Below are 24,659 nucleotides of genomic sequence, written 5' to 3'. Positions count from 1 at the left end.
ACGTTGATTGGACGGCATTCAACTGAAGGACGGTGGAAGCATTGCGGGAACCCACCTCCCCCATACTGGAGAATCCCGTCCCAGTTCTCCCCGGCCCGCAGCAAGTACGCAACTCCACCGCCGCGCCCCTAGAAGACGCGTTTGGGCAGCTGAGCAGATAGATCCTGTCGGGGAAACCGCGCCGTCTCCTTCGCCAGGGATCTTGCCGGCCAGGAGCGCTTCGAATCGCGCGCAAAGTCGACAGAGATGGAGCCCTCAGAGACGCAGCAGTCTCGGGATCTGGTTCGGAAAAGAGAAGAGCGGAGCGCTACGCTGACCCTCACCTTCGCTCTGAGCAACAAGAAGAAAAGCAGCATCTCCAAAACACTTCGAGTTTTCGAGGTAAGTTCTGTCTTATACCAATAGTTCACACATTGTGTCTTCTGAAAAGCCCTTCAAGGTTGGGGTTCGGGGCTTCTCGGTTTGAAAAGAAAAAGAAAGGAGGAAACTGTTTGAAGGGGAGGGGGTTGGACTAGATGACCTTCCAACTCTGTTAATCTGTTAAAACTTTTCCAGCCTAAGAGCCTGATGAATGGAAATAATAGTTGGAAGGAAATAGGCTGTAGAAAGCTGGCGCTGAAAGCAGCTCCTTACAGACTTTATCTCAGTTTTATAGTTCAAGATAGGCTTGGCTTTCCTGGTGTGTGAAAATATTATATCAATAGATAACCAGCCTCTTTAGAAGGCAAATGAGAAGGGAAAACTGTGTTAATATATTCCACACACATTTTTGGATTTTTTTGTGTGCAACTATGCTCTTTTGATGTTTCATGCACATTCATCCAGTACTATTTGTGCTACTAATTACATTAAATTCCCATCATGGGTTTCTTCCAAGCTGTTCAACGTAGCATAGATAGCAATAGCAATTATACTTATATACAGCTTCACAGTGCTTTACAGCCCTCTCTAAGTGGTTTACAGAGTCAGCATATTGCTCCCAACAATCTGAGTCCTCATTTTACCCATCTTGGAAGAATGGAAGGCTGTGTCTACCTTGAGCCTCTTTCTTCCTTCCTCATTGTGTTATCCTAATGACAATTCTGTGGGATGACTTTAACAGAGAAACTAACTAGTCCAAGATTTCTTTGGAGCTGGATGGGAATTTAAATCTAGTGCTAGTTGTTTTAACTGTAACATCATACCTCCTACTGCATCTCTGTGGGCTCATGATTGTTCTTGTACTCTTTCTCATGAAATTCTCCCAGATTTAAACCCATCTTTATCTTTTGCCCTACTCTTCAACTTTAAGGAGAAGTAGAAAACAAAAATGATAATTCTATTTCTCAGAAGTAACTTTTCTGAGCTATTGTACATCTACAGGCAAAAAATATAGCTGGCTTAAGGTTTGGTTCACACTTTGCAAATTCTGAAGCATCTTTGGGAATTCAAATCTATTGGATAGTTTTGTAGTTGTATCTTCTACTCTGTGTGAAAATAAGCAAGAGATTAGGAGTTTATTAGGAGAATGATTAATATTTTGGGAAGTGTTTGATTGGTGCCTATGTTTTGAATATTACAGGGAAATATTCTTAGAAGAAGGAGGAGGAGGAGATTTGCACTTCATTTTCTTTCACAAACTAAAATGATAAAAATTTGTCTTCCTATGTTGGGCTTTTATAGATGTTTGAAGCTAAAATACATCATTTTGAAAGCCGAACAGCTAGAATGTCAAAGAACACTGATGGCAACCTTGAATTTTTTGTAAGATGTGAAGTTCAGGACTGTGAGGTTAGCAGTCTTTTAAATTCCTTGAAGAAAGTGGCAGAGGATGTGGAAGCTATCAGAGAAGAAAAAGGTATGTCACAAAAGGCTTTTACCTTCTTTCTTCCTAATATACCTCTTCAGAATATGTATATCTGGAATTGCTAGTTATAATTAAACCAACATGCAGAGATTTTAAAGGCCATTACCCACAATTTTAAAGATAATGTGTGATTCAAGAGCCATGTTTTGTCTGTACAATAATTTATCTGTATAGGTTTAGATATTATTTATTATTGTAGCAAAACTTGGTAGGCAGGGATCTTTCAATTGATTACATAGGAAGATTGTCATATTCATCAACACCTACACAATTCCTCAGCTGGTAAAGTCAAGATTATTTTCATAATGATCTCATTGATCAACTTCTTTGTCTGACGTTTGTCAAGCCCAGTGATGGTGAACCTTTTTTCGTGCCATAAGTGGGGGGAGCATGGGGGGTCATGTGTGGGCGTGCCGCACCCATAATGCAATGCACCCCCCCAGTGTGCATGCGTGCACTACAGATGCTCCCCCCATTTTTTGCATGCTTTTTTGCCCTCCCCAGGCTCCTGAAGCTTTATAGGAGCCCTGGGGAGGTTATATAGCTTCTCCAGAAGCTATAAAGCTTCTGGAGACTGGGGAGGGCGAAAAATGGCTTTAAAAAAGGGTGAACTCAGCTGGTCTCATGTGCCTGACAAATGGCTCCGCGTGCCACCTGTAGCATGCGTGCCATAGGTTCGCCATCACTGGTCTAGCCTATCCACATAAATGTTGAAACTACAATTATCAAAATTTCTAGACCGTTTAGATTTGGGGCTTTGTAGGGTCAACATCTCTGAAGGCATCACATTGAAGAAAAATTGTCTATTCGATACCACTGAACAAGTAAATTACTCTTGCTCTTTTGATGAAACCTACAAATGTCCCATTCTTACAATGTGCAATTGATACTATTGTCAACAGTTCCATGGTTCCCAAAGAAAATAAGAGATCTTGACTACTGCCATCACCTGATCACCAAATTTGACCCTGATCTGAATTTTGACCACCCGGTAAGTTAAGTTTGTATCTTTCCAAATTATTTGGGCTTGGAGTTACCGACTTCCCTATGAAATCTTGTACCAATAATAAAACAGAGGCTTCTGGGTACAATATCTGGGTACAATATAAACCATCCAGTTGAAGATAGTTGCTCTTTTTATTTTTCCTGACATAGTTACTCTTCTTGCAACCACTGTTCAGAATATAGATAGAACACTGGTTGTCCATGTTGATATTGTTCTGTAAAAACTACCCTTTTTCTTTTTACGAAGGAGGAATTATTATGATGGGATTATGTGGAAGAGAGATGAAACTGAAACAACATGTGCTTGTTGAAATCCAAATAGATTTACGCATATTCTAGTGAAGGCAAAATGAGAACTGGACAAGACTCTTTTAGTCCCAAACATTGACAAATATGGGTTTCGCTTGTAGCTATTGAACGAAACTGAACAAAAAATGAAAACATTTTGTAAACTCCTAGATGGACCAAAGAGGTCGAAGTTAAGGTAGGGTTTTCTCTACGTGTCAAGTGTCACTTGGTTCTTTGAGGAGTCTATGATGCTCTCTGAGCTTGGTTGCTTTCCTGCAGATGTTTCATTATACAAATTAGGTAACATAATCAGTGCTAGTCATTAGTGCCAGTGACTGATGAGGTTACATAGTTTGGGGAATGAAAAATCTGCAAGAAAACAACCAAGATCAGGGAGCACCAAGGACCCCTCATGTTAACCTTCAGCTACAAATATTCTCCTTGCTGGTACTTGGTTCTTTCCTCCCCTTTTATAGCCAAGGACTACAATGAACTTAATTTTATGTGAGTTTGGTTTCATATGCTGCCTCCACATTAAAGTTGAAAGGCAGGGAAAACTCCATCCACACAAAACAAGTCAGTAAACCGCTTACCATGTCTCTGTTTCTCGTCTTTTTAAGGGCACCATAAAAACTCTGAAATCTCTTGTCCCAATGTTAACCAAGTTTCTTTTTTACGTTTTTTTTTAAAACCTCTTCTCATTGTTGCAATTATATCCAAGCGTGAAGCTTTGGAATGAAATTGTTTGGACTTTGGCAAGCAGCATTTTTCTTCTTCTTCTAGGGTTATGCTGATCCACAATATAGGAAAAGGAGGGCTTTTATTGCTGACCTGGCATTTAACTATGGACAGTAAGTACATCAAATAAATAATTTGACAAAAGGGCAAGCTTTATGTAATCCGAGTACCTTCATCCTTACAAATGTTTAAAGTATTCAAAATAGAACATGGCTCCACTTTTCAGAGTGCAGCCCTGATATGTCATCCAAAGCCTGGTGTGGCCCTTAAACTAACAGTTGTGCGGTATTGCCTTATAATTTGTTGTGGCCTGCCAGCAGCCAGCAGAGCTGGCAGCAGATTCAAGCAGTGAGGAGGTTGGGGAGGAACATGGTCCAGTCCTGGAGTCTGGGGAACCAGACCATCTGGTAGTTATTTGCTGCATCCGGAGTCTCCAGAGTCTGACATCAGCGAGGCAGAAGAACAATAGGAGCCTGTTCCCAGTGTGCGCATGGCAGCTTATTTCACAAATGTCAACTCAGTCCAAGTGCAGAAAAATCTAGGAAAAAGCATTTGAACATATTCATAGACTCTGCCTTAATTAGCTCCTATAAATAAGGCTAGGAAAATCCTAGTGTAGTTTCTATGTTCCTGTATTTACCCCAGCTTAGCATTAAAGATAGCCTACTGAAATCTGCTGTCTTAATTTTGCCTGGCTGTGTGTGTGAAACTTGACATTATGGATCACATAAATGAAATATGAAAAGCTCAAAAATGGAATATATTTAGCATTAGCAGTAGCCGTTAGACTAATATGATGCTTTACAGTGCTTTACATCCCTCTCTAAGTGGTTTACAGAGCCCCTAATAATTTGGGCCCTCATTTTACCCACCTTAGAAGGATGGAGGGTTGAGTCAACCTTGAGCCTGGTGGGATTTGAACTGCCAAATTGCAGACAGACAGCAGTCAGAAGAAGTAGCCTGTAGTGCTGCACTCCAACCACTGTGCCACCAAGGCTCTTTCGATTCTCTTTGCCTCTCCAGGGGTGATCCTTTGCCAAGAGTTGAGTACACGGCTGAAGAGACTGCTACTTGGTGAGTGTATGACTTGAACCTGCACATGGGGAGTTAACAGTACCACTGTCTTCCCCATCTTGCAATTTTCATGTTCATGTACAGTATGGGTAGTCCTCAACTTATAATTGATTATTTAGTAACTGTTCAAAGCTATGATGGCCTGAAAAAAAGGTGACTTGCAACTGGTCCTTGCACTTATGCCCATCAGAGCATCCCCACAGTCACATGATCAAAATCCAGATGTTTGGCACCCAGCATGTATTTACAATTGTTGAAGCCTCCTGGGCTCATGTGATCACCATTTGCAACCTTCCCAATTGGCTTCCAACATGTGAAGTCAATGGGGGAAACTGGATTCGCTTAACAACTGTGACAAAAAGTCATAAAATCAGGTGTGACTCATTTAACAACTGCCTTGCTTAACAATAAACATTCTTATCACAGTTCTGGTTGTAAGTTGAGGACTACCGTCTTTCCCTGAAAATAAGAAGGGCCTTATTTTTTTTGACCCCCGAAATAAGCACTTGGCCTTATTTTCAGGAAGTTCTTATTATTTTTGTGGTGCAGGAGGTGGAGAGTGCAGTTACCTCATGGCTGCTGCTGTGTTGCAATATTTTCAGGGAGGGCTTATTTTGGGGGAGGGCTTATTTTAGCACATGCATGCAAAAGCACGATTGGGCTTATTATCCAGGGAGGTCTTATTTTCAGGGAAACAGGGTACCTGTAATAATACTTTAATCTTATTTTGCTTTACATGTATTGCAGTTTTGATAAATAGTGACTTATGGAACTTTTGTGTACTACAGTATCTTAAATATAAAAAAATATATCTGTCCTTAGAAAAGATGAACAGTTATATTACTTAAGTATGACTCTGATTTATATTTCTTTTAAGTGAACTTTTTTGCAATAACAATTGTTATTCTCAGGAAAGAAATTTACCAGAATCTGACTGCCCTCTACCCCACCCATGCCTGTAACCAATACCTGGAAGCCTTTCATCAACTAGAAAAATACTGTGGCTACCATGCGGACTGTATCCCACAACTCCAGGATGTCTCTGCATTTCTGAAAGGTTAGAGCAATTGTAGGTGTCAGCCTCTATATAGTTTGCTTGCTATTGGCTGCCATAGTAACAGGGAGGAAGGGGGGTTTCGGTATTTGGGAGGGGAATGCTGGAGAAGATATCTCAGGATGAAGAAGGAGTTTTGTTCTCACCATCTTCTGTGCATGCTGAATGCTCTTGTTTAGATCTGGTTAAGGCCAACCATCTCTGTATACCTTCTGGATGAGGCCAACTGAAGATGCACCCCACAGACACCCTTGGGGGTTGGAGATTGAACATTTAGCTTGGGGTTTCTTGGGGGGAGAAATTTGGGTATACTTTTGATATGTACAAGTTTGTGCCTTTTAGCCTCAGATCTTGCTTTACTTTCGCTGCTTTCACTTCATATCCAGTAAAAGTACCCTTTCTCTAAAACAATGGAGTTGGGAGTTTCCTTTCTTGCATTTTGAAAGAGGCACTGCTGGTGTAGAAACACACTTCTAGGAGTTTCCAGGTCAAGCAATGTGGCATGGTCACTAGTACTTTCTAGCCCAATAATTAGCTTTCTACTCTGAAGGTTTATGCAGCTGAAGAAGCTTGTGATTCTGAGAAGGCATCCGGTTTTTGAAATTTGCCAAAGGCCAATAAGCAGCAGAACTCCAGAACTACCTCTGGAAACCTTCATAATGGTGTTAATTTAAAAAAAAAGTTATATTGGATACAATTTCAAGCATAATTTTGGCCACTGGCTTTCATTTTGTTTATGGATGATAGAACAAGAAGAAATCCCTACACTATTTGAGGGATGTACACCATACAATTATAAGAATGTAGGCAACATTTGAAGACATTCAGGAAATGCATTTATTTCATCTATTTTGTGGCTGAGTGGGCTCAGGATAGAACAAAGCCTGCAAGCTGCTTTCAGATGGGGCATTTCTACCAACTTTGAAGTTGACAAGAGTGATGTAACATATGCTCTTAAGCCTTAACAGGAAGAAAGCCTCATAAATACTCTCTCTGCATGTCTCAACTGGGGGCTGTTTCTGTCCTTTTTAGCTCCCATTCCATGCGCTGCAAAAGGTACTTGCTTTAAGTGTGAGAATTGAAATGCACCATTTGTCATTCTTCCTTCTTAAACTGATCCTTGGGAAGAAAGGGAAGAATTCACTCATATGAAATGCATGTAGGAAAGAGAGGCATTTTCATGACAGGACAATGCATGTGAAAATGGAATAATAATGTAACATCGGGGCTTGGTAAATTGCATCATTTCGAAGATATAAGTATATTTTCATCACGAGTTGAACTGCAGTGTAAATTTCTCTTATAGAAAGAACGGGCTTTAGCTTGAGACCAGCTGCAGGGCTACTATCTCCTCGGGATTTCCTTGCTGCCCTGGCATTTCGTGTCTTTCAGAGTACTCAGTACATAAGGCACTGGTCGTCTCCCATGCATTCCCCAGAACCGTAAGTAGAAGTGAGCTGATAAATGTCATGGTTTTCTCAGTGTGTCCCTGAAGGCTGCATTTTAGGCTGTTAAACCTGCTCCTCGTGCCATGCCTTGGAATTGCCAACCATGGCCCCAAAAGATTTGGCGATTCCAGTCTGAAGAAGACAAAAACCAGCATTACACTTTTTCCCAGAATTGGGGCACAAGGGATGTACTGTATTTTTCAGAGTATGATACACTTCCCCCCACCCTAAAAGAGGGTGAAAATTTGGGTGCAACTGAATGTAGCCCTGCTCACCCGCCAGCCATCATCCTTTGGCCTCTGCCTCCCAGAAATTTGCCTCTTTGAAACAAACAGTAAACAGCTTGTTTCAGTTTCAGCACATCCTGATTAACACAAGCAGCTGATTGTTGGTTGGGTCGGCCTCTGACCATCAGCTGTTTCAGGCTGCAGGGATTGCCATTGCCTATTGCCACCTCTGCATGTTCCCTTTTTGGCCTCTGCATCCCAATTTTGGCCTCTGTGAGGTCCATTTTTGGCCTCTGTGCCCCCCATTTTCCACCCATTTGATCCCCACTGCCCGGAATGGGTGGAAAATGGAGTAGAAAATGGGGTGCATGGAGGCTGAAAATGGGGCATTCAGAGGCGGCAATAGGCTATGGCAATCCCTGCAGCCTGAAACAGCTGATCATCAGGGGGCTGATCCAACCGACAATCAGCTGCTTGTGCTAATCAGGCTGTGCTGAAACTGAAACTGAAATGGGCTGTTTGCTGCAAGGAGGCAAATTGCTGGGAGGCAGAGGCAGATTTTTTTCCTTGTTTTCCTCCCCAAAAACTAGGTCTGTCTTATACTTTGTAGCATCTTATACTCTGAAAAATTTGGTAATTCTTAAAAGGTAGCTGGGCGACAAAAAAAAAAAGGTAGGAAGCTTTTAAGATTCTTGCTCACTTGGCACTCACACAGTTTTCACAATCAGCCTCAATCATTTATGATGTGTTGATACCTAACACTCTTTTCTGGCCACACACCCATTTCTTTTATCCACCAGTTTTCTTTTCAGCCATATTTTATTACATTCTGCTTCTTTTCAACTTTTGACATCAGAATCCAATACCAGCATGTGCCCTGCCAAATTCTATCCTTTAAAAAAAGTTTGTATAAACTTACTCTGAAATTTAAACTCCACCTGGGGCTGTTCGTGTGAAGTCCCACCCATTCATACTTTCTACTTCTCTTTCTCCCTCCTTTCTTCCAGCTGCATTTTCTAATAGGAGACCAATATGGGAAGGGACAGGTATTTTTCCTTCTCTGCTTTGTAATTTGTCTTCTAGTTTTTCAAAGTGGAAAAGAAATCAGTATTTTTTTTACAGCCTCAGATGGTAATCTGGGCAGCTGCCAAAGAGAAGATGGAAATGAATAATTTGTAGTGTAAGCCTAGACTAAAAAAAACCCTCTTCCTAAATGTAACTTTACAAAGCCTTGGTGTTGTTGCCTGCCAGCAGTCAGCAGAGCTGGCAGCAGAGTTGGACAGTGAGGAGGTTGGGGAGGAGAATGGGCCAGTCCTGGAGGCTGGGGAAGGTTTGGATGAGGGCTCTGCATCGGAGGCAGAGATGGGGCCGAGGCCGTCTGGCAGTGATCAGGTGCCTACGGAGCTAGTCAGCAGTGAGCCAGAGGAACAGCTAGAGCCTGCTCCCAGTGTGTGCATGTGCAAAGCTGCCAGAATAAAAGAACAACTCAGAAATCAGGGTAGTAAAGTCACAGGTGGAAGGTGATTGGCTCCTCCCATAGGAAATAAAAAGGGGAGTGGGTTTTGCAGGAAACAATTCGTTCGTCCGGTCATTTAGAAAATATTTACATGGCAGCTTTCCAAGATATATAAGGTCTGTAGTAATAAATATTCCTTTGAAAGACTGTTTGCCAGGCCTAGCTGAATGTGAATGAGAGGAATTCACATTCATTTAATAAAAAGGGGTTTTGTTGGGACCAGGACTCTGCTTTGTGCTTTTTGGGGAAACCTAGGTCCGAACACTTGGACATGCATACAGCTCATAAAAAGAACCTTCTGATTCTGAATTTCTGATGAAATGTATTATTGCATCTTCTATATATTAATGAATGGCATTGGTATTTTGGTTTGGAAAGGTCTTGAGCAATCATTGAATCTCCAAGGTTTTTTTTAGAATAGAATAGAATAGAATAGAATAGAATAGCATAATTGGAAAGGACATTGGAGGGCTTCTAATCCAACCACCTGCTCTGGCACAAAACCTTATACCATTTCAGGCAAATGTTTGTCCAATCTCTTCTTCAAAACTTCCAGTGTTGGAGCATTCACAACTTCTGGAGGCAAGTTGTTTTACTAATTAATAATTCTAAATGTCTGGAAATAATTTACCTTTACCTTTACCCTATTGCTACTGCCTTTTTTAAAACATTTCAATAGATTTTATTGAGTTTCATAATAAGATAAAAATACAAAAGAAACAAAAGTTAGAGGGGAGGGAGGGAGAGAGAGAGAGAGAGAGAGAGGAGTGCAAAGAAAGAAGGAAAAATAGTGGTGACTTCCAACTTTTTTCAGTGCAATAAAATTCAAAAAAATAAAATAATTACAACCTCAACTTTTTGCTTTACATCTCACAACATTTCAAGCCATGTCTATAATAACTAATTCATTCTAATATCAACATCTAAAATCAAAGTTCTGGGGTTTCCCCCCCCCCTCCCCAAAGTTTCAAGCAAAACTTAAGAAATAGTTTCCAAATAGAAACAAAACTAGATAAAATGTAAAGGTAAACGTTTCCCTTGTCCAGTCATGTCCAACTCTAGGGGGCACTGCTCATCTCTGTTTCAGTTTTGTCCTCCCACGAGAGAAACAGCCACACTGGTTTGCAGCATGCATGACTGTTTGTGAGCTGTTAGTGTAACCACAAGCATCTGAGCCTGACTGCCTTTTTGTAGATATGTACAAAAGGCCTATTTTCGGCATTTAGGCAACTATAGGGTTCATGTCTCATCAGATGCACATGCTGATTACGAATTTCCCTTTATACTTGCATCAGGTAATTAATGTCAATACTGAACCCATCTCAGAACCCCCAAACTTTACTGTGCTAGAAGGGGCTCCCCATTATTTTCCCCTTACATAGCCAAATGTCTGAAGACACTTCCATTTTCATGCAGCCAGCATGACTATACTCCTAGGCAGTGAAGGCATTCAAATAATTTAACAACCGGTTTTCTGCCCTAATGACCAGCTGGGTAGGCGTGGCTCGGTGGTCATGTGACTGTTTGGGTGTGGCCAACTCAATGTCACTCAGGTCGATGGGCGCTTCACCTTAGCTGTTACAATGTAATTAGGGTTAACCAGAGAGGCAGTTTCTGTAAGGAGGGCAATAAAGATTAGGCTAGAAACAAAACCAGAATGTTTCCTTCTTGCCTTCCTTACAGGATTAGCCCTGTAAAGTAGAAAAAAACAAAAGGAGATTTCTTCCAACAACCGGTTCTCCAAACTGCTCATAAAGTTAACAACCGGTTCTCCCGAATTGGTGAGGACTGGCTGAATCCCACCACTGCTCCTAGGTGAATGGAACAATTAAAACAATCAGTTTTGCCCTCTCTGTGAATTCCATCAGCTTTTACTCTCTCTCATATTGTGGGAATTAGTATGTTTTTCCCTGTTTGTCCTTCTTCACCCTCTTTTTAAAAAGAAACTGTGCAACCATGGTTCCCTCCATGATCTCCAACCTTCTGCCTTGCTGCCTCCTCCTCCTCAATGCTGCCTGCCAATGTATTATGCCAACCAGTCAGTAGAGACTGTAACTGCACATGTACATATGAAGCATGTTATATATCCAAGCATTGTGGTGAGCTGAATTGATTACTTGCTTCCTTACAGATGTGCAACCAGTGAAGGCATTATTGTGACAAAAGACTCCATCCAGAACTCTCACTGGCTGTTAAACCCCAAAACAGTGGCTGATTCATTCATCTAAATCTTATGTTAGAGAATAAGAAATATTTAAAAATATCTCATAATGGAGCACCTTCATTCGGCTGGCCACTTTATCCATTTCAGCATGGCTGGCTGTAGGATCATTTGGAGACTTTTCCAAATTAAAAGCTTACATACTTGTGCTTGGATACCTGTCCTTGAACATTGCTGTTCACTTCCTCAACTTATAGATGACTGGATACGCCACGCAGGCTGCAATAGTTTTAGGTCATCTTGGGAATTGTTCTACGGATGCTCCAATTGGTTTGAAGTTGGATTGTGTCTGCTCAATATATTCCTTTGGTAAACATGTGAATTAGGTGGGAAATTGATTCCTGCATAGCTTTTGAAATCCACATGCCACCTGGAGAATCGGCTATGTCAAGGTTTTTCAATATAGCAGAAGAGACAGCTGAAACAGCAGCAAGTCAGTACATATGTAGATCATAGGATTTCTGTGGTTTGCTGTGGCAATGAATAGTTTTCACTAAAGTCCCTAAAGCCAGGGATACCATTATGGCAATTTTTAACCTGTTTATTTTGGCAGGGATTGTTGCCACGAACTGCTGGGCCATGTTCCCATGTTAGCTGATAAGGACTTTGCTCAGTTTTCACAGGTAATTATGTTCTTCTTATTCTGATGGAAGGAATGCCCTTGGCATGGTGAGGATGCACATATTGATTGTGTTCATGGAATATGCTTGTGTAATGAAATCATTAACCCACGTTTTGAGTTCGTATAATTCTCTGAACCATTAACTAATACCGCACAACACAGCACAGCAAACAAATGAAAACAAACAACAATCATGATCAAAGTTAAAAGAATTAACTTTATGCGAATATCACAGTGGGAAGTTATCAACTCTGCAAGCATCAGTCAAAGCCAATATCTATCTATCTATCTATCTATCTATCTATCTATCTATCTATCTATCTATCTATCTATCTATCTATCCATCCATCCATCCATCCATCCATCCATCCATCCATCCATCCATCCATCCATCCATCCATCCATCCATCCATCCATCCATCCACCCACCCACCCACCCACCCATCTCTATCTCTATCTCTATCTCTATCTCTATCTCTATCTATCTATCTATCTATCTATCTATCTATCTATCTATCTATCTATCTATCTATCTATCCATCCATCCATCCATCCATCCATCCATCCATCCATCCATCCATCCATCCATCCATCCATCCATCCATCCATCCATCCATCCATCTATCTATCTATCTATCTATCTATCTATCTATCTATCTATCAGTGGTGGGTTTCAAAATAATTTGGAACCTCTTCTATAGGTGTGGCCTGCTTTCCGGGTCCACTGGTGGAACCTCTTCTAACCGGTTCGGTAGATTTGACGAACCGGTTCTACCGAATAGGTGCAAACTGGTAAGAACCCATCTCTACTATCTATCTATCTATCTATCTATCTATCTATCTATCTATCTATCTATCTATCTATCTATCCATCCATCCATCCATCCATCCATCCATCCATCCATCCATCCATCCATCCATCCATCCATCTATCCATGTATATCTATCATCTATCTATCTATCTATCTATCTATCTATCTATCTATCTATCTATCTATCTATCTATCTACCTACCTACCTACCTACCTACCTACCTACCTACCTATCATCTATCTATCTATCTATCTATCTATCTACCTACCTACCTACCTACCTACCTACCTACCTACCTACCTATCATCTATCTATCTATCTATCTATCTATCTATCTATCTATCTATCTATCTATCTATCTATCTATCTATCTATCTACCTACCTACCTACCTACCTACCTACCTACCTACCTACCTACCTACCTATATTTGGAAGCTGTCTTTCTTTTCTTGGAAGCTGCCTTCCTTTTTTCCCTTTGGGATGATTTGTCTAAGCTTGGATCTAGCACTCTATTTACATTTTCTACAAAAATTATTTCCTCCTTTGGAATTCTTATTAACAGCTGCAAAAATCTTTTTTTTGTTCAAGTCTGCCAGAGAGTATTGTTAATATTGAGTTAGACAAGGAAGCTTGACCTAGTATTAGATAGTGCCCTATCTGACTCCGTATTTGGCAATTTAGGCTAGATAGGAGACAACCAAAATTTCTGTCTACTGCTACCTATTCAAAACAGAATTAATTCTTAAGGCAAAGTTTTGCAAATCACAGCAGGAATTGGAGGAATGCTTGGAAATTTAACAGAGAAGGTAAATTTAGCTAGCCAGCTATGTGGATTCTGAACATTCCTCATGAAACCAGAAGGGGCCAGTGTAGTTCTTAAGTGTAAACAAAAGCTTAGACTGATTGTACATTTGTACTTATTTTTAAAATATATTTCTAGAGGAATTTATAAAGCATAAAAGCAAAATATAATCAAGATTTTAAAGTAGGATGATCTAGAAAATTAAAAATATGCAAAATGTCTTCAAAGAAAAACAGGAGAGTCCAGTTGCTTCTTGAAAAGCACTTTTGAGGCAACCATGATCTGGATGACTGACAAGTCATTCCACTGTAGACATTCCACCGTAATGATATTCTAGTGGTCTTCAAAAAATGTGGCTATGGAAAAGCACTTCTGGGACATTGGATTTTTGAAAATTTTGAGGAGAACGTGGACAGGTGTCATGGCAGAGAAGGCCACTTCCTAGATCTTGATAGTTGACATAGCTTATTTGAAGGATCCAAAGTGTACCAACTCTGCTTGATATTAATGGATGAACATGGGATAGAGGTAATCTCTCAAATAACCTGATTCCATGCCATGATGGACTTTATAGATGAAAACCAGCATTTGAATCATACCTAGAAACTCACTTGTAACAGTGCAGCTTGCAGAACTGTGCAATTACATGAGAATATTGGAATATGCCCGCGCTGCCTGTGGCATTGCAGTTTGGACCAGCTGATTGTTCCATCTCTTTCTGGAGAATAACAGTAGCAGCAGCAACTGATAATGACGAACTGTTTCCTGCTATACCTCCTTTCAAATGTTGCACAAGCCATTGTCTTTTTCAGCCAGCAGCTGTTGCCTGGGATGGGCTGAGCAATGCTGGGTTAAATTGCTTTAGGATAAACAATCTGATTTACAGCTCTGCACTAACCTTGCCAGATGTTCAAATCATATGGGGTGGATTATCTCATATTAGAAAGTATATGCTCCACTTCCATACACTCTTTTTCTTGGCTAAACAAGAATCCAGAGATGAAATACTCCTGGCTCTATATTGCATTATTAACAATCATGAAATAATAAATTGACCTAAGGGAAGTTGCAAGCAGAACAAACCATACAGATGTTTATCCTAAAGATGACAATCTTGCTTAGAGTGTAAATATTCCTGGAAAAAGACTCTGTATTCCCGTCAGCAAATTCATGGAGAATGTCTCCAGCAATTGCTATTAGACCTCAATGTTTTAGGGGACTATAGAGTATCTCTGATCTGTTGTTGAAGGACAAGATTGTGAGAGATCTTTTGGCTTCCTGCACTTACTTCAGTGACCACTGTCAGAAAAAGTATGCTAGGTTAAATGGAGACAAACTGACCATTTACTTGGGGTTAGTTTACATGACAATGGTCTCCATAGTCTGATATATTCCTAATTTATTTCCCCTTATTAAGTTAAAGGCAGATGGTCTTTTTACAGCACATTGCTTAATTCTTTCTCCTTGACTAGTGTGTTGTTGTGCTGCTAGCTACATCCTAAAGGGGAGGAGTAGGGACACAGATTGATAAAGCAATGTTTTAATATTTTAATTATAATACTAATAATTATTGCTACAATTAAATTAATAATTAATTTTAATCATTAATCATTACATATGTGTGGTTTAATTTATTTAATTAATTCTTTAATTTATTTCATTAATACTAATTTAATAATTAAATAATGTTTATTAATGTAATGTGTTAATTTTTGTACAATGAAAATAATTGAATCATGAAATATTAAATAACATGAATACTTCATGATTTAATATTTCAATTATTTTTTATTTGTTTTATTATTTGTCAGCCAAGCAGACTCACTTTGCAGGGGAGGTGACATAAACATTTAAATAAATAAATGCATATACGTACATAAGCATATGCCAATACATCATAGGTGGTATTCAGCAGGTTCTGAATGGTTCTGGAGAACCAGAAGTTGTGACATGCTGAAGATACTACTGAAAAATAATATAATTCTGCAATTTCTTTTCTGAAAGGCTTTTATGGAATGGAATGGAAAAAATGGCTTGTAATTTTAATAAAAATCAATATGCTTGATTTAGGATATTGGGCTGGCTTCTCTTGGAGCATCTGATGAGGATATTGAAAAATTATCAACAGTGAGTAGAAATCACATTGTCAAGCACCTGGTAAATCAGGAGATTCAGGCAGTTCAAATGAATTATTGCAAGCTTAAACTCTGTACATGAATCTGGCCAACTAATGTTCAAGGGAAATGAGCAGGAGATTTAAAAAAGGTGGGTTGGAAAGTGGGCAGGATCTCTTGCGGACGCGCAGGGACACGTGACTTATAATGCATTTGGCCCTTCTCTTAGGCTCAGCCTGGCCTCCTACACAAATTTTCATGGCAGAAATATAATGCCAAAGAGCCACATGTATACAATAACACATATCATATAAATATTCTATGCTTTCCCAATACCCAGGGCATAATGATTATTTTCTGCAAGAAAATCACATTGTGCTGCATACAAGGAGAGAGAGGGACGGAGGGAGGGAGGGAGGGAGGGAGGGAGGGAGGGAGAGAGAGAGAGAGAGAGAGAGAGAGAGAGAGAGAGAGAGAGAGAGAGAGAGAGAGAGAGAGAGAGAGAGAGAGATCCCTTTCCCAAATCCACTTATCCAGGATACAAGCACCAATAGCGTGGCTTTTTCCAACCTTCTATCCTTTAGGATATTGCCCATCGAAATAGGAAGTGTTTTCTAATACACCTGGAAGGTGCAAAGTTGGAAAAAGTGGTTAGATAGGTGCAATTCCCATTGGGACATAGTTGTATTTCCCCTTCTTCTTTACAGAAGAAGAATTCTACAGAACTGAATGGTGGCCCCAATTCAGCTAGTGGCTATTGTGCTGTTATTGTTTTCCCACAATGAATCAAATATGGTATCAAGCAGAGATACAGTGAGAAAATTGAAATGTTGCCAATACTACACTCTCTCATCCCAATAAAGAAGTATCAAGGGGGATGACCAAACAACTCCATTAACCCAAGGATGAGTAATCATAAATTCTTGATCAAGAACTGGGAAGGTTTTTTTTTTAAAAAAAAACTCCAGATGAGTTCTCATAATATGTTTCTTTCCTTCTCTTCTTCCTAGTTCTATTGGTTTACAGTTGAGTTTGGCCTCTGCAAACAAAATGAATCTATCAAAGCCTATGGAGCAGGCCTCCTCTCATCCTATGGAGAACTGATGGTAAGTTTTTAAAAATATTTTTGTCTGATATATGTCTTCCCTAAAAACATCAACAGCTCAATAGTCTGCAATATTTAGCAACAGATGGGCATTACCAGCAGGGAACCCTGGAAGATAACTCAGAGACAAATGTTTATAGATTTATTTTAAAATGAAATAAAACTCTTCACAGGCTCTTAATAATGAACAAGATACTTCTCATCAACCAACTGTAATGAAAACCCAGATTGGTCATTGTTTCAGTGTAGTATAGCATAAAAATGTGCAACACCTGGAGAAAGGAATGGGACCTCAATAGTCATCTTGATTTTTTTTATATCCCTCTGTCCCACCCCAGGATGCTCTCAAATTAAGTGAGTTTTGATTTACAAAACGGTTTTGTAAATCTTCTTTACTTATTTATTTGTAACTGTTATTTGGTGACTTAGCATACAGGCCAGAGGTGGGTTCCAGATCCCATCGCAACTGGCACGCTGCGACGGAGCTGGCCATCCACCTTGGGCACATGCGCTGCGCACGCATGCGCACGCCACCATCCTGCAACACTCCAGCTGTGGAGGTTGTGGAGATGCTGTAAGCTGCGCGTGTGGGCGCAAATGGTCCGGTTGGCTTAAATACAGGTAAGGAATGAGGGCGGGCAGGTGCGCCCACTGAAACACCATTTTGGTACAACGGCCATTGCTTCCAGCTGCCACCAATATGTCCGTAGAGGGGCGTGCCGCCCAGAACCCGCCACTAATACAGGCCTACTGATGTTAAATTTTCCCAAAATTAGTAAAATTTATAGCAATTCAATTGAATAGATGAAATTTACAGTAAGTCATGCCTATTTTTAAATCCTATTGTTTTTGATGGACCTGTTTTAAATTCAAAGTATTTTTTAATGTATTTTAAGTACCTGTAATGCATGTATTGCTGGCCACTGCTGGATGATATGCCAGCATCCACCCTCTAACTATGCTGGCTGAGAATTACGGAAGATGTTGTCTGGCGTATCTTTAAGGCACCACTTTGGGTGGAAGATTTCACTTGGCTGCCCTAGCTGAAGTTATCCAAAATGATTCCAGTTGTAACATTGCTGTTAAATATACTATCTGTTTATAAAGCAACGGCTGGCCAGGATTTTTAAAAGAAGGCCAATTTCAGAGTTCATTTTCAAGTACCGTTTGGCCTAAAAACTCGGTTTTGTCCTTCGAATGGGAGGTGACATTTAAATCTACTCTATCTGAAACCATCACGGTGGATGCGGTGTCTCTTGAACTTTAGAAAACTGACCAAGAACACACTCAGTTTTGCACTATATTTTTACTGTATGTTCAGCTGTTCTGCATTATATACCATGAATTTGATGTTAACACCCAGGCTGGAGTTGATCCCATGTACAGTAAAATGTAATGGCCCATAGTTCACAGCTGGCAGGCGTTTTCCCTCTGCATGCTTCATTTGCTGAAAAACAAACCTCCCTTCCTTGTGAAAGGTTATGTGGGGTCATCAAGCACTTTTTAAGCATATCTTCCCATTGCAAGAATGAAAGATTCAGAGAGAAAAGCTGGGTCTGAGATTATAAAAACTTTTCAGCCTGTATTCATAAGCCTGTAGCATTATATACAGTATCTGTATATTATTACAAATGCATCTGGTTTAAATTTAAGGAATATTCACATGGAGAACTGACTCAACATCATGCAATTGCAAATTAAATAATTGAGCTTAAGTCCAGCTAAAATTCAACGTTTGGAAGAGAATTAAGGCTGCTTTTTCTCCTAAATTCCCTATTCTGACTTTGGGAGGTATTATAAGTTTCAAAAGATAAAGATGCCCTTGAGCTAGTTTAACTCCTCATGATTCCCAACCAAAGGTGAGAAGCCTTGGTAGCTGCCTCCCATTGCCTTCATTAGGGATTTTTTAAAAACTTCCCAGTTTAATTTACCCCTTTGGAATTCCTTAGCGATATTCATCCAGCTACAGCTAGATCTAATTCTGCATAACTTTTGAGCATGGAAAAAAGCAGGGGTCAAATTAGGAACCAACATCTTTGACACAACATAAGTTGAATTTGGGCTTTATTGAATCATATTAAAATGCCATCACCATTTCTGGAAAGATATCCTTTTCCTTCCTTCCTTCCTTCCTTCCTTCCTTCCTTCCTTCCTTCCTTCCTTCCTTCCCTCCCTCCCTCCCTCCCTCCCTTCCTTTTCCTGACACTTTCAATAAGAGTCATAATATGAGGCAAAGATGTATCTCTGTGAAAACAGCTTTTCATAGCCCGGACACCATCCAGATTCATGGATGTCAGCTGCCAAAATCAAATCTCAGCAATAGTTATTATGCCTAGGGATCCTAGGAACTGAAAACCCAGATATCTGGAGAGTGCCAAGGCTGGGTAAAGCTGCTTTGAAGGCTCTCCCCCCCACCATGCTTTTTGGCAATTAAGAAATACAGTGGTAAGGACTACCATAGTTGTAATGGCAGACTGAAGACAGCTCCACGTTTATGGAGTTAATAACAGTGTTGAATAGAGGAACTGGGGAATTGATCAGCTTCTTAGAATTCCTCTCTAGGTCAAAGAGAGAACGATGACCACCCACACATTCACGCCACACAGAATTTCCCAATGAAGAGATAATAAAATAGCCATCTCCAAGAGATTTCATAGTTCTGGGAGCCAGGGAGAAAAACATCTTGCCTAAGCCATGGCTAAGCATCTTTATAGATAGAATAGAATGGAATAGAATTCTTTATTGGCCAAGTGTGATTGGACATACAAGGAGTTTGTCTTTGGTGCATATGCTCTCAGTGTGGATAAGGAGAATAAAATACATTCATCAAGAATAAAAAGGTACAACAATAAGTGATAGTCAAGGTTACTAATAAGCTATCAAATCGTACTAGTAAACAAATAAAACAATATAAATGGAAAGATACACGCAACATGGTTATAGTCATAAGTGGGAAGAGATAGATACTAGGAAAGAAGAGAACAATAATAATACAGGAGGCATTGGGTTCGTCCACTTTCTTTCTTAACTAATCTAGGAAGTTGCTCATTATTAATTTACTAGAAGTTAAGAACCTTCCAACTAATATGTTTTATTACACTAGGAGAATCTCCTTCTACTCTGGGTGAAAGAAGTTCCATGTAAGTTTAAGAATTAAAAAGAAAGACTTTCCTTTTTGGAAAACAGAGAGAGAGGGAGGGAGGGAGGGAGGAAGGAAGAGAGGGGGGAGAGACAGAGACTAGAATGAAAATGTTGAAAAGTTAATGAGATGTAATGGAAACTTTTTTCTTTGGTATGTTAAACATTTTATTAAAAAAATATGAAGACTTTGAAATTAACTGTAAGAAATACTCCCTGTAAGAAAGGTTTTCTGACTGGAAAATAAACAGATGATAAGAGGGGATTTTAAAGATTGACTAGAGGGCATTTGAAAGAATTAAGTAAAATTAAAAGGGGAAACGATCCAATGGAGCAATATTATTTGACTATAGAAGAAATTAAGGCTGTTAGGGAACACTGTACTCAGATATTAGGTAGGATTATTTGGTGCTATAACAGAGGATATAGAAGAACCACATATTTTATTGGATAACACAGAGAACAAGAATGATTGAATGTGGATTTGGACTTTTTTTTTTTTAAATGCAAGATTACAAAAGTGACATTGGAAAAGAGACCCTGTGGGTCGGAAAAAAGATTTAAGAATGTCAGAATATGACATGGAGAAAGATGACAAAATGGATTTACAAATAAAACCAGTTGATATCTTAATAAGTAAGAACAATTACAAATAATAACTAAGAACAATTATTTGGAAAGCTTTTTTTATTTTGGTTTTATAAAAGGGATCTACTGAAACTATTCCTGAAAGGGGACAAAGAAGAAATTATAAGAAACCAATCTGTGGGATGTTATTTGATAGGCTTAGAAATCATTTTTTTATTTTTATATTGATTGTAAATAAGTATACTTTATAATCCCTAAACAGAATACCAAATACTATATGCCAGTTTCTGATAGCTATAAATGGGTTTTCTTTCTTTCTTTCTTTCTTTCTTTCTTTCTTTCTTTCTTTCTTTCTTTTTACTAAAACTGAACAATGAAAATTTAAATATCTGTTTATAAGTGGGGAGAGACTTATTTTGTTTTATTTCTTAAAGTGATCAGATTATATAGTGGATTTACTTGATTAAAGTTAATGTGTTTGTGTGTTTTACTAATTCTAATAGCTTTTACTACATTTTTGTTGATTAGTATCAAATGATGAATTTTAACAGTTTGATTTTGGGATGAGATATGGGGGGAAGAGTTTTAAAAAAATATTAGAGAAGGTGTTATGTTTTAACACACAGATAGATGACTGGAGAGAAGGGAAGTCATCTTTTAGCAATTTTTCTTGGTTTTTTTCCTTTTTAAAATCTCTTTGCACTTTTCTTTTTCTTTACTTTGCTTTTTGTATTTTGTTCTTTGTATTAGTCTTTTATCTTTGTACTTATAAACTTTCATAAAGTTATTATTAAAAAATAATACAGTAACAACAGTGCTCCAGGTACAAAATAGTCTGCCAATATACTTCACTGGAAACATGTCCTTTGAAAATACCTGGACATGAGCCCAGCACCTCTCTAGTATTAATTAAAGCAGCCACATCATTTCTGCATGCAAGATTTAAAAATGCATTTGTTTTATGAGTTGATGAGTTGAATAGCTGGTTGGGAATATGTATTGTTTGGTTCTTTATCATGATGGTTAGTGTAACAGAGGCAGTCTGGTGTAGTTGTTAAAGCATCAGCTAGAATCCCAGAGACTGTGAGTTCTAGTTTCTCTTTAAGCATGAAGGCAGCTGGGTGACCTTGGGCTAAACACTCTCGCCAGTTCTTGGAAAGCAGCAATAGCAAACCAATGAAAAATTGCCAAGAAAACTGCAGGGATTTGTCCAGGCAGTCACCAGGAGTCAAAACTGACCAGAATGGACAAAAAAACCACAAAGAAACAAACACAAATGTAATAGGATTTCACAGTTTAAATAGTTCCATGTAGAGTTTAAAATTAAAAGCGAACACCTTGCAGTTTTGATGAGAAACAAGTTTTGCTTAACCTTATTCCATCTCACCTGTCTTTAAAATGTACAAAAATCAGAACAGTGCAAATCAAATAAAGTCTGAACGCTGAAAAAACTGAATTAAATGTTGGTTTGCACAGAAAACTGTTTCGATGATGTGGGAAAGCAAAATTTAAAAGATCTTTTCTTGAAGCTCCAGGAATTTAATGGAAATTTCGCTCTACCATCCTATCCATCCATTCATTTCAGCTCCTTGGGTACTTCCAATTATCTATTGTGTAGTCAACTGAGTTGACTTCAATCTAAAATCAATTCTTCTGTTGTTCTTCACTGAAAGCATGCTTTATCAGAAAAGCCAGAATATAAACCCTTTGATCCAGATGTGATGGTGGTCCAACCTTATCATGACCAGACTTTCCAGCCCATTTACTTTGTAGCAGACTGTTTTGAAGATGCAAAGTCTCAACTACAGTAAGTATAAAGATGGTAGGTTTATATCACCAGATTAGGTTGATCTGGATTTATATCAGGAGTGCAAAACCTGCAATCTCTAGATGTTCAAATGTGTTCTATAGAGTTCTTGTGAAGCTAATACTGAGTTATGATTGGTTTAGAACTTCTTTCATTAGCATTAGCAGGGATTCTTGGTCTTTATAGGCAGTTGGCATTAGTACTTTTAGAGTGTGTAAACATACTAAGGGTGCAATTATAAATTATTTGCTGGGGAGACCCATTGAGAGAAGGATTCCTATGGTGGACAAAACACTTGTGACAATTGTTCTAGCCACTTGCTTGCTTAGAAAATTATGTGCTATCTATGTTTATATGTCGCTTTTCTGGGCAATTAGACATACTGGGGTGCAGCTATTCATCTATTTTATTTTCCCAGGGGGTCCCAGGGAATAAAGTTTATACTAGGGCATTCCCATTTAAAAAAAAATATATTTGAAGATTGTTATTAAAAACCCTTATGGTATATCTGTACGTGGATTAAAAGTAGAGGAAGAAATATGAGGTTCCATTCATATTTTGGATAGCACACCCATTTTCAAAGAAACCAAACTCACAAGGAGTAGATTCATGGTAATTGTTAAAGCCAATATTGCTTTAGTGTTAGAGGCAATGGTACATTATGTTGTCATGCAGACCAGATATACATCCTTTGTTCCTTGCTCAATAGGAAATATGCTCTTACGATCAAGAAGACTTTCCCTCTTCACTACAATCCCATTACCTGCAGCATGGAAATTCTTGATTCACCACAGAAAGTATTGGAAATTGCCACTCACTTGAAAGAGGAACTGACAACTCTCTGCCATGTTTTGGAAAAGCTTTTTGTAAAGTAATAGTCCTAATTTATAGTAGACAGAAGACAATCATTAGAACAGTGAGGATCTTTCCTTATTTAAGTAAGTTGTCTGCAACACTGGAGAAAAAATGAGTAGCCAATTAGTCCATTTAAATGTAGATAGTCAATTAAAGGTTTTGCCAAATAAGAAGAATAAGAAGACTTGGGAGTTGCAAATCAGACATTTGGGTGGGTGGGAGAAATGTTCAGTGTCAATTTGTTTGCATTCTTGCTTTCTTTGTTGAAAACAAGTACCATTCTTGCATTACATTTTCTTGGAAAACACATTTACTTCTTGTAAACAAATCATTTGTTTTTCTTTATTGTCTTGATTTTTTGATCTACCTGACTAGTTCAAAGGCCTTCAATCACTGATTGTTAAACGTCTGTGCAATGTCCACAAGTCAATGTTCTTCATGAATTGTGGTTGAGAAGAAGATATGTTCTTAGGCTTTATATCTTGTTTTTTTTAAAATCAGTGTTATTATTAATATCATCATCAACTAGCTGATAACCTGGCACTGTCTGGGTATTTATTTATCTCAACCCTCCTTCCATGAACGTCGCTGCAATTTCTAATGTAGCATTTTCTCCCTTACCAAAGGGAGCCCCCTTGTGGAGTACTGTGAAGCCATTACCATGGCAACTCCACTGCGCAGTACAGTAGAAGCTATTTACGGAGGTACAGTAGAAGCCATTTAAAGGCACAACAGACTGTATCTTAACAGAAAACACACCCCGAGGGGTGTTAGGGTTGTCTTACCCCCAAAATATTTGTCTCCACAGAGTAAGTCATGTGTGTACTAAGTTTGGTTGAAATTGTTCAAGGTGTTCCAGAGTTATGCTAGAATACACACACACACACACACACACACACACACACACACACACACACACCAAGAGATGTTAGGGGTGTCTTACCCCCAAAGTGTGGTAAGTGGGGTGTCTTATCTCCACAGTGTTTGTCACACATTCATTTATTTATATATATATTACATACACACACACACACACACACACACACACAAGAAAGAAGATGCCACAGTAAAATGGGAAAGCATGAAAAGTTTAAATAATCATGTTTATTAAAATTTGCACAAACTCCCACATTCTCGATGGGAGTGGAGAAGAGTTCTGCATGCAACGGACATAAAGAAGGTGTCCCATAGTTTGATGCCACCACGAAAAAGTCTTTCTGAAATTGACAGTTCATGACTAAATAGTGGTTGGCAAATCTGTCCTTCATGAATTTATCTGATTGATCTGTACTTGGCTCAGTTATTATACTCCATTAATTCAATAGTGGATAGTTAAAGTAGTTCTGATTATTTTTTCTCTTTTCTGGAATAGTGTCTTCTTTTCTTTTTCAGACTTT

The 24,659-nt window shown here is 38.9% G+C and overlaps 1 protein-coding gene across 1 annotated transcript; it reads left to right on the top strand.

Annotated features, from left to right (window-relative positions):
- Window positions 1-246: 246 nt before the first annotated feature.
- On the top strand, window positions 247-23,337 carry LOC106542491 (tyrosine 3-monooxygenase). Its single transcript, XM_014058281.2, has 12 exons — window positions 247-381; window positions 1,663-1,837; window positions 2,749-2,837; window positions 3,923-3,990; window positions 4,901-4,951; window positions 5,863-6,008; window positions 7,312-7,447; window positions 11,971-12,040; window positions 15,726-15,782; window positions 16,780-16,875; window positions 22,274-22,407; window positions 23,117-23,337. The coding sequence occupies exons 1-12, from the start codon at window positions 247-249 to the stop codon at window positions 23,280-23,282; spliced, it is 1,323 nt and encodes a 440-aa protein (XP_013913756.2). The 3' UTR covers window positions 23,283-23,337.
- The last annotated feature ends 1,322 nt before the right edge of the window (window positions 23,338-24,659 follow it).

The sequence above is a fragment of the Thamnophis sirtalis genome, unplaced genomic scaffold, assembly GCF_051295495.1.
Source record: "Thamnophis sirtalis isolate CommonGarterSnake01/CBP01778 unplaced genomic scaffold, rThaSir2_p1.2 scaffold_9, whole genome shotgun sequence".
Classification (NCBI taxonomy): Eukaryota; Metazoa; Chordata; class Lepidosauria; order Squamata; family Natricidae; genus Thamnophis; species Thamnophis sirtalis.
The sequence above is the reverse complement of the archived record's forward strand: the minus strand, read 5'-3'. Positions and strand labels throughout refer to the sequence as shown.

What these genes read in the sequence shown, in the direction of transcription:
- LOC106542491 (XM_014058281.2), top strand. Translation starts at nt 247, where the DNA reads ATGGAGCCCTCAGAGACGCAGCAGTCTCGGGATCTGGTTCGGAAAAGA. An exon ending in AGCTATCAGAGAAGAAAAAG is followed by an intron (nt 1,838 to 2,748) that starts GTATGTCACAAA and finishes TATTGTCAACAG; the next exon opens with TTCCATGGTTCCCAAAGAAA. An exon ending in CCCATGCATTCCCCAGAACC is followed by an intron (nt 7,448 to 11,970) that starts GTAAGTAGAAGT and finishes TTATTTTGGCAG; the next exon opens with GGATTGTTGCCACGAACTGC.